A 12435-nucleotide genomic window follows, 5' to 3' on the forward strand; every position below is an offset into this window, starting at 1 on the left:
AGGAACAATGAAATCCTCTAGGTTCCAAGTCACCATCGGCTGTTGCTCTATAATTCTTAGCCTTGGTTTTCTAGGGTAGTTTTGGAACTTTTGCTCACATGGTTGGGCTGACGATCAATTTTTGCAAATTGAATGCCTGCCCAGAGAAGATCATTAAACATCTGCTTCCAGAACACTCTCATGGGTCCCGATTGAGGGGTTTGCGGGGCTGGTCTCCTTGTTCTAATTACTGGAAATACCTCGGCTTCTTCTACTATCCAAATATTGCACTGGGTTCGTAAGCGCTCTGTCTCCCCCAGATCAGCTACCAATTGAGCTGCTTGCTGAACCACTGCTTCCAATGCTACTAATGGATTTAGTATGGAAACTAATGTTCTATACATATGTGAGGGAGTCTGTTGTAATATTAGGTCCCTCATCCCCACAGAGAATTTTACCATATTGGGGCTGTCAAACGTATCCTCATAGATGGCTTCTCACATACCCAATTCCCGGATGTAATTTTAAAGGTCTTCCATAGAAGACTATAAACCTGTGTTTACCGGTACGTTGGTCTTGTTTGGCCATACCATGTGGCAGGCCGCCATTAATCAGTCCACAATGGAATGATTTTCACCAGGGAACATAGTCCCTGCATACAATCCCTGCCTCAGGGCAGGATGGATAGTTACCATTGCTAGTTTAAACACTTCAGGTCTGCTGACTACTACGCTCACTGCCCCCGAATCCCATAAATGTAATAGCCAGGCTAGAACGCTTTCTCGTGGCCTTTGCCTAAAACATTGAACTAAATCCATTTGTTCAGTGGGTGTATAGGGGTGGGCTGTTATATAGAGGTAGGTCTCAGCAGGGGGCCATTGATCAGGAGGCACCCCTGCTGGTCGGTCTTGGACCTTTTTTGTCTTTGGGTCACAATAGGACAGACTTTTAATGGGTCCATCTTAGGTGGCTCTTCCAAATCAGCCTTGGTAACTTCCTTTTTATCCTGAGCCATTGTTTCAGGATCTTGTTTATCACTCATCAAAATATATCAAATTTGGAGGTCTGAGGAAAAAAAATGATGGTTTTTCTGCTGTTAATAAATTCAGCTCATGTTCTAGCTGTTCAATCCAAGCTTTTAATAATTGGTTCTCATGTGCAACATTATTAGACCTAGTTTCTGCCTGATTTAAAGCAGTTAATAGAGGCCACACAACTGTGGAAGCAGCCGGTTTTCTTTCCTTACTGGTCAGTACATCCTTATATAATCCTTGAAAATATTCAGTCAGATGGAACAGAGAAATGTTATCCACCACACATAACAGGCCCCACTGCTCAATAACAGTAGCAATCAAGAAACATGGGGAACCCATAAACCCTGGAAATTGTCCAGGGAGCATTTTCCCTAAGGGGACAGGTTTCTCCCTCTTGATACAGTTGTACAACTTCAAAGGAAAAACATAATGGCCACATCCACAGTCTTCTGCCTGGCTCACCAAATGTAAGGTTGAATAATATGAAGATGGTAACAAAGATAATTCAAAAGGTTATTCGTAAAGGAAAACTCACCGATAGTAAAGCCTTGGCTGGAAAAGCTGAGGCAATCTCCACCAAAGAGCAATCTCTGAGAGATGCTGCCTTAGTGGGGGGTCAGCCCTTAAATGAGGTCTAGATTATTCTCACCTGTGCTCCCACAGCTGACCCAACACTTGCCTCAGCTGATCAGAGGTTCAGGCTGTGATTACCAATTTCCCATAGAACTGTCTAATCATACTTGTTTTGTGTCATATCAAATAAATGAATGACTAGTCCTCATTTTTCTTCACAACTGCGTCCAGCTCTATTTGATAGGTATTAAACTAAAGTCTAAAGAAATCACACACACATTAAAAAATACATTTCATTCTATTTGGTTACAAGACTTGTATGTCTAGAAACTGTTTGATGTAATTTATGCTTGTATATTTCAGGATGAGATTGTTTCAGTGAAACATCCACATAAAAAAATAAAAGCAGAAAAAGAAAATGAAGAAAAAGATGAGCCAGATATTGGTATAAAGAAGGAAACTGGAGAAAAAAGAGAGACAAAAGAAAAGGAAAATAAGAGGGATTTGAAAAGGGAGAAAAAAGAAAAAGAGAATAAGAAAGAATTAAAATATATTAAAGAAAAGAGAGAAAGCAAAGTAAAAGAATTCACACAGAAAGTAAAAGAAGTAAAGGAAGAGAAGGTAACTAGTTTTATTTTTTCTTACATAGCACTAGAAAAGGCCACCAGTTTTTTGTGAACAATTTTGAGTTTAGAAGGTATCACTTTACAGTTGTGACTGAAATCTTTTGCATAACTTGAAGTTTTATTTTTACCACATGTAAATACATAGACAGAAAAAAAATAATGGGATATTACCCCTTTAAAGGGGTAATTATAGTTTAGTGGGACTGTGAATGGAAGTTGTGTATGAAACTCATAACTTCTCCATTCTCATTCTCCATCCCTCAGAGAGAGAAAATAAGATATACCATTACCAAATGTCAGAATACGTTCTTTTCTTGTTATTACTGGAGAAAATGTAGTAATTATGGTGATTGCCTAATTACCATATAATTCCAGCCAAAAAATAAGGTTTGCTGATCAGATACATTTTCATGTTTGTTCTTAGGTAAATGAAATAAAATCTGAATATAAAGAAAAAAATAAAAAAGTTCCATTATTGGATATTCCAGTTCATATTACTGCAATTAGTGAACCAGTTCTTATATCTGATGAATCTGAAGAACTGGATCAGAAGACATTCAGTGTGGTAAGTCCCTTGTTGATAACTTAGTGTTTACAATTGATGTTCCAATGAACACAATTTCTGATGTCTTTGATTCTGCTACTAGGCATTGCAACACCCATATCTATTGTCAGTAAAATCTCAGAATGATGAATGGTTATCTACACTATACTAAAGTCTGTTGTTTTTTTTTCAGGCTAGCAGTTTTATTTTATTTTATTTATATGGTATATTGAAGAATACTTGTCCAGTGGTCTGTGCACTGAATAATTTAAAAATACAGATTGTGAAGATACATCATCAAGCATAACTCATATATATATTGTTCATTAAAGGACAGAAACAAATTTTAACACAGCTGCTGTGGTCTCTCAGTCCTGGCCGTATCAAATACCCCTTTCCTCTTTGTAAGTGAATGAGAGAAAGTTGCTCTTGAAGACTTTGTGTGTTAGACACAGGAAGGATCAAATCGAAAAGTCTTTAGAAACATCTTGCCAGAGTAATCTCTCCAATACCACACAGACCACAACATAATCAATATTGGAAGCTAAAATTTAGGTAAACTCAATCTATACAGTTTTGGAGGTCGATTGGAGTATTTGGAAAGCTAATTTTCTGCTGTGGAACTTCTATCATTGAGTTTTAAACAGTTTTCTGTTACTGCTGGATGGGTTTATTGGGTCTACTGTGGTATTGGCTGTGAAAGGCAAAATTAACTGTTCTCATCAGTGTGATACTGACCAGTTTATGTATATTTTTATTCGTTCTTGTTGTTATAATGTTTAGTTTTTTAATTTAAACATTATAAGCTAATCATCCATGATTTCTGTTATATCTTGTGTGTGCATAGGTGACTGAAAATCATTTGATTCCCATACATAGTTATAGAATCATATCATAGAATGGCTTAGGCTGCAGGGGACCTTAAAGATCATCTAGTTCCAATTCCCCTTGCCATGGACAGTTGTCAACCACTAGATCAGGCTGCCCAGGAACCCATCCAACCTGGCCTTGAATGCCTCCAGGGATGAGGCATCCACAATTTCTCTGAGCAACCTGTTCCAGTGCCTCACCACCCTCTAAGTAAGAATTTTTTTTCTTAAAATCTAACCTAAATCTCCCCTCTTTTAGTTTGAAGCTATTCCCCCTTGTCCTGCCATTGTCAGGCCATTTAAAAAGTTGGTCCCCCTACTGCTTGTAAGCTCCCTTTGTGTACTGTAAGGCTGAAGTGAGGTCTCCCCAAGGGAGTTCACATGTTGGCACTCCATGGACTGCCATTTTGACTCCAGCTTGTAGCGGTGAAACCAAGTCACATCACTGGTAATGATGTGATTCAGGAAACTGTCAGCTTCAGCCTCATATTGGTTCAATAGGCCCTGACAAACTTGCATGCAGTGTTCCTTCTGTTCCTGTGTGAGCATTTGTGGGACCTACCTGGAGTAAAGTTTATGATATTGCAACATTGCTTCCTACACACTGAAATCGATATTTAGCTCTGTACATAGTTTGTTCTCTGGTCGTAATCTGCTGATTCATGCAAACGAGCTGATCGAGACACTCTACATTTTGTGTTGTGACAGCTGTGCAAGTCTGTCTGGAACATGGCTTGTCTTTTACATCATTGTTACCACTGCTGAAATGCACCACCCACTCCTCACTGTGCTCACATCCACTGTTTGGTCTCCATAAGTGTTTAGCAAGTGTTGATGAATGTCAGCGGGTGTCATTTTTTCCACATGGATTAATTCGGTGACACACTGTAGGGCAAATGAGGGCAATGACAGAGCCTTTATTTGAGAAATAGGTGCTATAGGAAAAGATATCAAAAGGAATTTTGTGTGCCCCGGTGGTGCAAGTGGTAAGAATGCCGCGTTGCAACACCGGAGGCCCTGGGTTTGAATCCCCTGTGGCGCAAGTGGTAGAAGTGCCGCTCTGCTACACAGGAGGCTCGAATCCCGGGGGGTTGGAATCGATGATCTCTAAGGTCCCTTCCAACCCGCACGATACTATGATACTATGATATGAATTAACTCACCCCTCCCAGTAACAGTTTGGAAAAAGGGACAAATTGAGGAATGAGACCCTCCCCCGTTCATACAGTCGCTGCAGGAGAGAAAGGGTAGGTGGAAGGGGGGAACCCACGCAGACTCAGATTTCACGGAAGTAAGTTGACTCTAGACCCACACCCCGCCGCTCCAGGCACTCACATACTCTCATAGCTCGCCCATGGGTTCAGGCTGTGACCCTGAACTTCCACTACACTCTACCCCTTCACAGCACGAACCAATGACTGAGCAGGTAGGGGGTGAGCTCCTGCAATTTGGTGACTTAAAATACAACATGTATATTTAACGTATATATAACAACATGTACATTTAACGTTACGCATGTACAATACCTGCTGCAATGTAGAATGTTAAGACAATAAAGGCAATTATGGACAGTCTTTTCCATGGTTCTATTGGGCCAGCACTTGATGTTCTTTCTTGAGGCATATCTTCTTTAAGGACCAGCAGCAGTTCTGATTCATGCTCGCCAGTTCCCAAAAGTTCAGCAGTGCACCACAGGGTGTCACGAAGTTTCCTCATGGCCACTGGAACATATTGGAGTGATGTTGATCCTGCCAGCTATCCTGTGAACTTAAAACCTCAAGGGGAGTAAAACAGATGATGAATAGGTATGAGGGGTGGTAGGTCTGCCCTCCGTGGTAAGATACAGGCTGTATTTCAGTCTTGACTCAACACCTCCGCCTGTATCGGGGCACGTCCTGGTCTTCGATACCACACCCTTTGGCCTGATATCTGTGGCTGAATTATTATATCAGGTACCAAAGAGGGGGGTTCTAATTTGCCACGTGGATGTGATTAATGTCCCTTTTGCAAGAAAAACAGGGGTGTCAGCTACTACCTCTTTGTACCTGCATGGAACTTGAACTTAAAAACTGCTCAGAGAAAGAATGCTTATCCTCTTAATGCCAAGTTTAATTGTTGCAGAAAGTATTCACTTGAAATAAATATGCTGAATTTTAACGCTGAGATTGTATAGCTTTCAAGGTCCTAAAAATTAAAATAAGTCCTGTCCTATATACCTATGATGTTAAACCCATGACTGTAAAACCCTACTGTAATTATTCCTTGTTTTTTTTAAATTTAATTAGTGTTTTCTTTTATATTTATGTTGCTGTCACGGTTTGAACGAAAAAAAATCCACCTGCGTCTGTGACAGGGGGCCGTGGGCCCCACAGGGGCCCTAGGCCGAAAGGAAAAAGTTAATTAGGATAAGAAAACAGTGGCAACGATCTAAGGAGGCACACTTATTTACTAAATACTATATTGAAATACAGGATAACACAATATAATACAATATAATTGAAAATTGAGCTAACAAATCAAGCAAAATAGGAGAGAGAATGAGTCCCGTAACCGAGAGGCCTACTGTGAAATCTAGGCGAAACGGTGAAGGCTCCCACACACTCCCCTGAACGCCAGAACTCGAAAGACGTCAGTCTAGCCTGCGACCGAGTTAATATAGTGTCCAGGTCCCGTGACCTATCGTGTTGTTCTCTGGGAGATGTAGTCTTCTTCTGTAAGTTGCAGATTCAGTAAAGTTATTCATGCTTTATATGATGTTATGATGTGGAATACTGATAGCAAAATTACAAAATTATTAAACCATGACAGTTGCATAAAATCAAATGCTTTCATATAGTAGCAAAATTTCAACTTGGTTTTAAAATTTTTTTCCAAATGAAAATTCTTGTAAATTCTTGTAAAACTAAATTTAACGAGCTGCAAGTAGTCTTCTTTTTCATTTGGCTTATAACAAAAGTTGCTGCAGAGACTAGCTTCAGAGGAGATAAGATTGCATTGGCCAAGGTATTTGGAGTAAAAAAGGCCAACAAAAAAAGCTCTTTTTAAGGCTTTTTTTGAAGCTAACAGTGCTACGCTTTTGCTGGGAGCTGGCAGCTTGTCAGGGGGACTCCTCAGTCATCAGGGGATGGAGCTGGTACATTAGAAGCACAGTTTAAACACCCACCCTTAACGTTCATACCTGATAATAAGCTTTAAATAGCCTCGGGGAGGGCAGAAGCTAGTCTTTTGCTTCAGATCACACCAGGTAAGTAACCATTGTTGCTGCCTACTGAGAACAGGGAGGTTCAGTGAGTGAACACAGTCCACACTGCCCATACAGTACTGCAGCTGTGGGTGTGGAAGGTGGGTCAAGTGGTAAGGACTGCAAGTATTGTTCTTCCTTGCTCAGGAGACCAGCTATCCTCTTGTCAATCTCTGAGACCACAGGCCTAAACATGGTCTCCACCAGAGAGCTGGCTTATTCCAAGAAGCCCATGGCAACCCAGACAGAGGGCCTGCCCAGAAATGTAGCTGTTCAGGTCTCTGGCTGCTGCTGCAGGGAGTGCCTGAGCCTGCTGCTGCCCAGGGCGGGTAGCAGGGATTCCACCTGTGTGAGGTGTGAGCAGGTAGATGATCTGCTCAGCCTGGTGGTGGAGCTCAAAGAAGAGGTGCAGAGATTGAGGACCATCAGGGAGTGCAAGCAAGAGTTCTACTGGTGGAGTGACTCGCTGGCATGCCCAAGGGAAGGGTGCCAGGGAGATACCCTCAGAAAAGTGATTGACCCCCTGCCCTGTCACAGTTGGACAGACCTGACTGATGAAGAGGGTTGGAAGAGAGTCCTGACTTGATGTCAAGGGAGCCCTCCACCTGCCTAGCCTGCTTACCCAGCTCCCTCTAAGCAACAAATTTGAGAAGCTGGAAATTGAAGGAGAGGTGAGTGGGGAGGCAATGGAGGATCTGCCTAGGAGGGAGCCTAAGGTGAGGCAGTCACCCCCACGCCTTGAGACTTCCTCTGTCATAAAAGAAAGAAGGGTGGTCGTGGTGGGTGACTCCATTCTCAGAGGAACGGAGGGCCCCATGTACAGACCGGACCCAAGCTGTCAGGAAGTGTGCTGCCTTCCTGGGGCCCGGGTCAGGGAAATAACCAGAAAACTCCCAAAGCTAGTTAGGTCCACTGATTATTTTCCACTACTCATAATTCAGGTGGGCTGTGATGAAATTGCTCAGAGAAGCCTACAAACTATGAAAAGAGATTTCAGGGGTTTAGGGCCTTGAGTTCAAGGAGTGGGAGCTCAAGTGATTTTTTATTTTTTTTTTTGTTCTATACCTTCAAGGGCAGTGAGGGACACAGAGCAGGCTTGGAAAACACAAGCAATGAATAATTGACTCAGAGGCTAGTGTCAAGGCAGAAACTTTGGGTTCTTTGATCATGGGGCAGTTTGCTTGGCCCCTAGCCTGTTGTCCATGAATGGAACCCACCTATATCAAAGAGGGCAATGAAAGCGCAGGAGCTAGCAGGGCTTATCGAAAGAGCTTTAAACTAGCTACGACGGGGAAAGGAGACAAAACAGGACTCACAAGAGATGAGCCTAGGGGAACAAGGCTTGAGCTGGGGGGTGAGGCAGACGACTCAGATGAAGTGTGTCTACACCAATTGTCACGGTGTATGGGAAACTGGTAATCACAGCCTGAACCTCTGATTAACCAGCTGAGGCAGGTGTTGGGTCAGCTGTGGGAGCACAGGTGAAGGTAATTCAGCTCTGCTACCAGAAGGGGTGGGTGGATCTTGACTCCACCTCTCCTAGACCTCATTTAAGGGCTGACCACCACAACAGCAGTGTCTCTGTTGGAGATTGCTTCTTTGTGGAGATTGGGTGGCCAGCCTCAGCATTTTCCAGCTAGACTGAGAGCACCAACATTGGTGAGTTTTTCCTATTGATAGCCTTTGGCTATCTCTAGCCACCATTTTTGTATTATTTCCTACTTTACATTTAGTGAGCCAGGCAGAAGCTGTAGTTGTGGCCATAAAGTCTTTCCTGTGGAATATATATATATATATATGTCTGTATCAAGGGGAAGAAAGTTACCCCCTTAGGGTAAATGCTCCCTGGACTAATCCCAGGGTTTATGGGCTCTCCTTACTTTCAAATTGCTACCATCATTGAACAATGGGGCCCAATATGAGTGGTGGGTAATGTCTCCCCATTCTGCCTAGCTGAATATTTTGAAGGCCTGTATAAGGTTGTGTTGATCACAAATGAAAGATGATTAGCTGCATCTACAGTAGTGTGGCCTTTATTGACTGTGTTAAATCAGGCAGAAATTAGATCAAATACTATTGAACATAAGAATCAATTAATAAAAGCTTAAATTGAAAAACTTGAGCACAAACTTAGTATACTGACGGGGGAAAAAACCTTTACTGTTCTCCCCAAACCCTCAAGTTCATAATATCTTGATAGATGATGCCCAGGTAAATGAAGCAACAGATCTGGTTGAATCAGAAAATGAAATTACCGAAGCAGACTTAGAAGAGCCTCCTAGGATGGGCCGTTACAACTCTGTTCTATTATAATACAAAAAACCAAAAAAGGTCCAAGTTTGACGGGCAGGGGTGCCTCCTGATCAATGGCCCCCTGCTGAAATACGTCTTCATGTAACGGCCCGTCCATACACAGCCAGTAAATTAATGGACCTAGCACAACCTTTCAGGCAGAGACCAAGGGAAAGTGTACCAGCCTGGTTATTATGTCTGTGGAACTCAGGCGCAGAAAGTGTAATGGTTAGTGGGACTGAGGTCTCTTAATTGGCAACAATAACTGTTCATCCTGCCCTTAGGCAGAGATTATATGCAGGGACCCAGTTCCCGGATGAAAATCATTCTATTGTGGATTGGTTGATGGCTGCCTGACGTATGGTCTGGCTGAATAAGAACAACATGCCAGTGAATGCAGGGTTATGGTCATCCATGGAAGATCTTCAAAATTATATCAGGGAGTTAGGAATGAGGGAGGCTATCTATGAAGATGCCTTTGCTATATAGCACCGATATGGTAAGAGTCTCAGCAGGAATGAGGGATCTAATTTTACAGTAGGCCCCCTCACATATGTATGGTATGCTGGTTTCCATACTAAATCCTCTGGTGGCATCAGAGGTAGCGGTCCAGCAGGCAGCTCAATTAGTAGCTGATCTAGGAGAAACAGAGTGCCTATGGACCAAATGTAATATCTGAGTAGTAGAAGAAGCTGAGGTCCTACCAGTAATTAAAATGAGAAGGCTGGCTCCACAAGTCACTCAATCGCTACCCGTAAGGGTGTCCTGAAAACAAATGTTCAACAACCTCCTCTGGGCAGGTGTTCAATTTGTAAAAATTGATCATCAGCCCAACCATGTTCTCCTTCAGCTATGGAAGCAGCTGAAGGATGAACAAAAGTTTCAAAACTGCCCTAGAAAACTGAGGGTAAGAATTATAGAATGGTGGCCAACAGTGCCTTGGAATTTGAAGGACTATATTGTCCCTAATAGGGAAAAGAGGCTGCCTCAGGTGTTTTGGGCCACAATGTCTGAGACATCAGAGATAAAAGACCTGAACCTAGCTCAATTCATGGTGTGACAAGGGATGTCAGTCCCCCTAGGGCCTCTAGATGGGACCGGAGGCCCTATGTAGAGCTGATAAAATATTGATCCCGAAAGAATGTCCAAATGGTTATGGCCCTAGTTGATACAGGGGCGGAAACATCCATAATCTACAGGGATCTGACTAAATTTAAGGGTAATAGAGTGATGATTGGAGGTTTTGGGGGACAGACCATTCCAGTCACTCAAACCTGATTGAAAATGGGAGTTGGGCATCTCCCACCCCGGAAATATAAGGTGTCTATTGCCCCAGTTCCAGAAAATATATATTGGGCATAGATATCCCGTGGGGTCTGGCTCTCCACATGACTGTGGGAGAGTTCAGGCTCCAAAAAAGATGTATTGGTATCCAGGCGATACAGACAATGTTGAGAGGGCATATGAAACATGAGCCTATTTGTCTGCTGAAGCCGTGCTGGATCACTAATGTGAAATAGTGTAGACTCCTGGGTGGGCAAGAGGAGATAATGAGAACAGTGCAGGAATTGGAAAAAGTAGGTATTATAAGGCCTGCACATAGCCCATACAATTCCCCAATATGGCCAGTGCAAAAGTCAGATGGAACATGGAGAATGGCAGTGGATTATAGAGAACTAAATAAGGTCATGCTGCCTATTCATGCGGCTGTACCCAATATTGCCTCTCTAATGGACACATTGAGTAGAGAAATCAAAACATACCATTGTGTCCTAGACTTAGCAAATACATTCTTCAGTATTCCAATTAGTGAAGAATTGCAAGACAAAACCTCTGATTAACCATCTGAGGCAAGTGTCAGGTCAGCTGTGGGAGCACAGGTGAAGGTAATTCAGCTCTGCTCCTGGAAAGGGTGGAGCTTGACTCTACCTCTCCTAGACTTCATTTAAGGGCTGGCCACCACAACAGCAGCATCTCTGTTGGAGATTGCTTCTTCCTGCAGATTGGGTGATGAGCCTCAGTATTTTCCAGGTAGACTGAAGGCACCAGCATCGGTGAGGTTTTTCCTTTAGATAACCTTTGGCTATCTATGACCACCTTTCTTGTATTATTTCCTACCTTACACATGGTGTTATCTAGATCAATCTATGTCCATGGCAGGAGGTAGTAGGCCCGTGGACCCTTGACCCCAAAAAATGGGAAGGGGTAGGGAGATAGGAGCTGGGCTCAAGGAAACAAACAGAGCAGCTCCCTCCTTAGGGAGGAAAACTTATTTTACTAACTATAATATTGGAATGCAAGATAACACAATATAATACAATCTAATTGAAATTGAGGCTAATAAATCAGGTAAAATGAGAGAGAGTTTCGTGAAGACCAAGAAACCTACTTTGAAATTGAAGGCGCACAGCTTGAAAGCACCCCACACCTGCTGCAAGGCAGTGGAAGAGAGAGTGAGTTTCACTTCCGTGATGTATTTCCCTCTCTGACCATGAGGTCCTCTGGGACGTGTAGTTCTTCTCTTTGTTCCATATGATACCATGATGTGGAATACCAATAGCAAAAATTACAAAACCATGACACCAATGCATGCAGCATTGGTAACAAGCAGGAGGAGCTGGAAGCGATTGTGCCTCAGGTAAACTATGACCTAGTTGCTATTACTGAAATGTGCTGGGTCCCCTCCCATGACTGGAGTGCTGTTATGGATGGTTACAAGCTCTTCAGAAGGGATAGATGAGGAAGGAAGGGTGGTGGTGTGGCCCTTTATATGAAAGACTCTTTTGATGTTGAAGAGCTAGGGGTTGGGAATGATAAAGTGATGTGCCTGTGGGTGAGGATCAGGGGGAAGGCCTGTAGGGGTGACATCTTGGTGGGGGTCTGTTACAGACTGCTTAATCAGGATGAAGAGATGGATGAGGCATTCTATTAGCTGCTTGCTAAAGTCGTGTGATTGCCAGCACTCGTTCTCTTGGGAGACTTCAATTTCTCTGATATGTGTTTGAAATATAATACAGTGCGGAGGAAACAATCCAAAAGGTTTCTAGAGTGTGTGGAAGACAGCTTCCTTACGCAGCTGGTATGAGAGCCTACCAGGGCTGGTGCCCTGCTAGACCTGCACTTCACTAACAGTAAAGGACTGGTGGGAGATGTGAAAGTTGGGGAATGTCTTGGGCAGAGCGACCATGAAATTGTAGAATTCTCTGTTGGAGATGTCAGAAGGATGACTAGCAAAACTGTTATCCTGAACTTCCAGTGGTTGGACTTTGTCCTGTTC

The 12435-nt window shown here is 42.9% G+C and overlaps 1 protein-coding gene across 16 annotated transcripts in view; it reads left to right on the top strand.

The window, feature by feature from the left end:
• Positions 1–12435, top strand: part of CHD1 (chromodomain helicase DNA binding protein 1) — a 179347-nt gene that overhangs the window by 155491 nt on the left and 11421 nt on the right. For 13 of the 16 annotated variants that reach the window (XR_014939000.1, XM_085527725.1, XM_085527723.1 and 10 more), the window contains 2 exons: positions 1950–2207; positions 2637–2777. The exons of 1 other annotated variant lie outside the window; for it this stretch is intronic. Coding sequence is in view for 13 of the 15 variants with exons in the window: in XM_085527725.1 (XP_085383851.1) it covers positions 1950–2207; positions 2637–2777 (399 nt within the window). In the remaining 2 variants the exon portion in view is untranslated. Of the gene's footprint in view, positions 1–1949; positions 2208–2636; positions 2778–2949; positions 3837–12435 lie in introns of all 16 variants that reach the window. 2 more of the 16 variants (XR_014938999.1, XM_085527730.1) reach the window with 2 other exon arrangements.

This window comes from Coturnix japonica, chromosome W, assembly GCF_054131305.1.
Source record: "Coturnix japonica strain WE chromosome W, WE-NBRP24, whole genome shotgun sequence".
In the NCBI taxonomy this organism is placed as follows: Eukaryota; Metazoa; Chordata; class Aves; order Galliformes; family Phasianidae; genus Coturnix; species Coturnix japonica.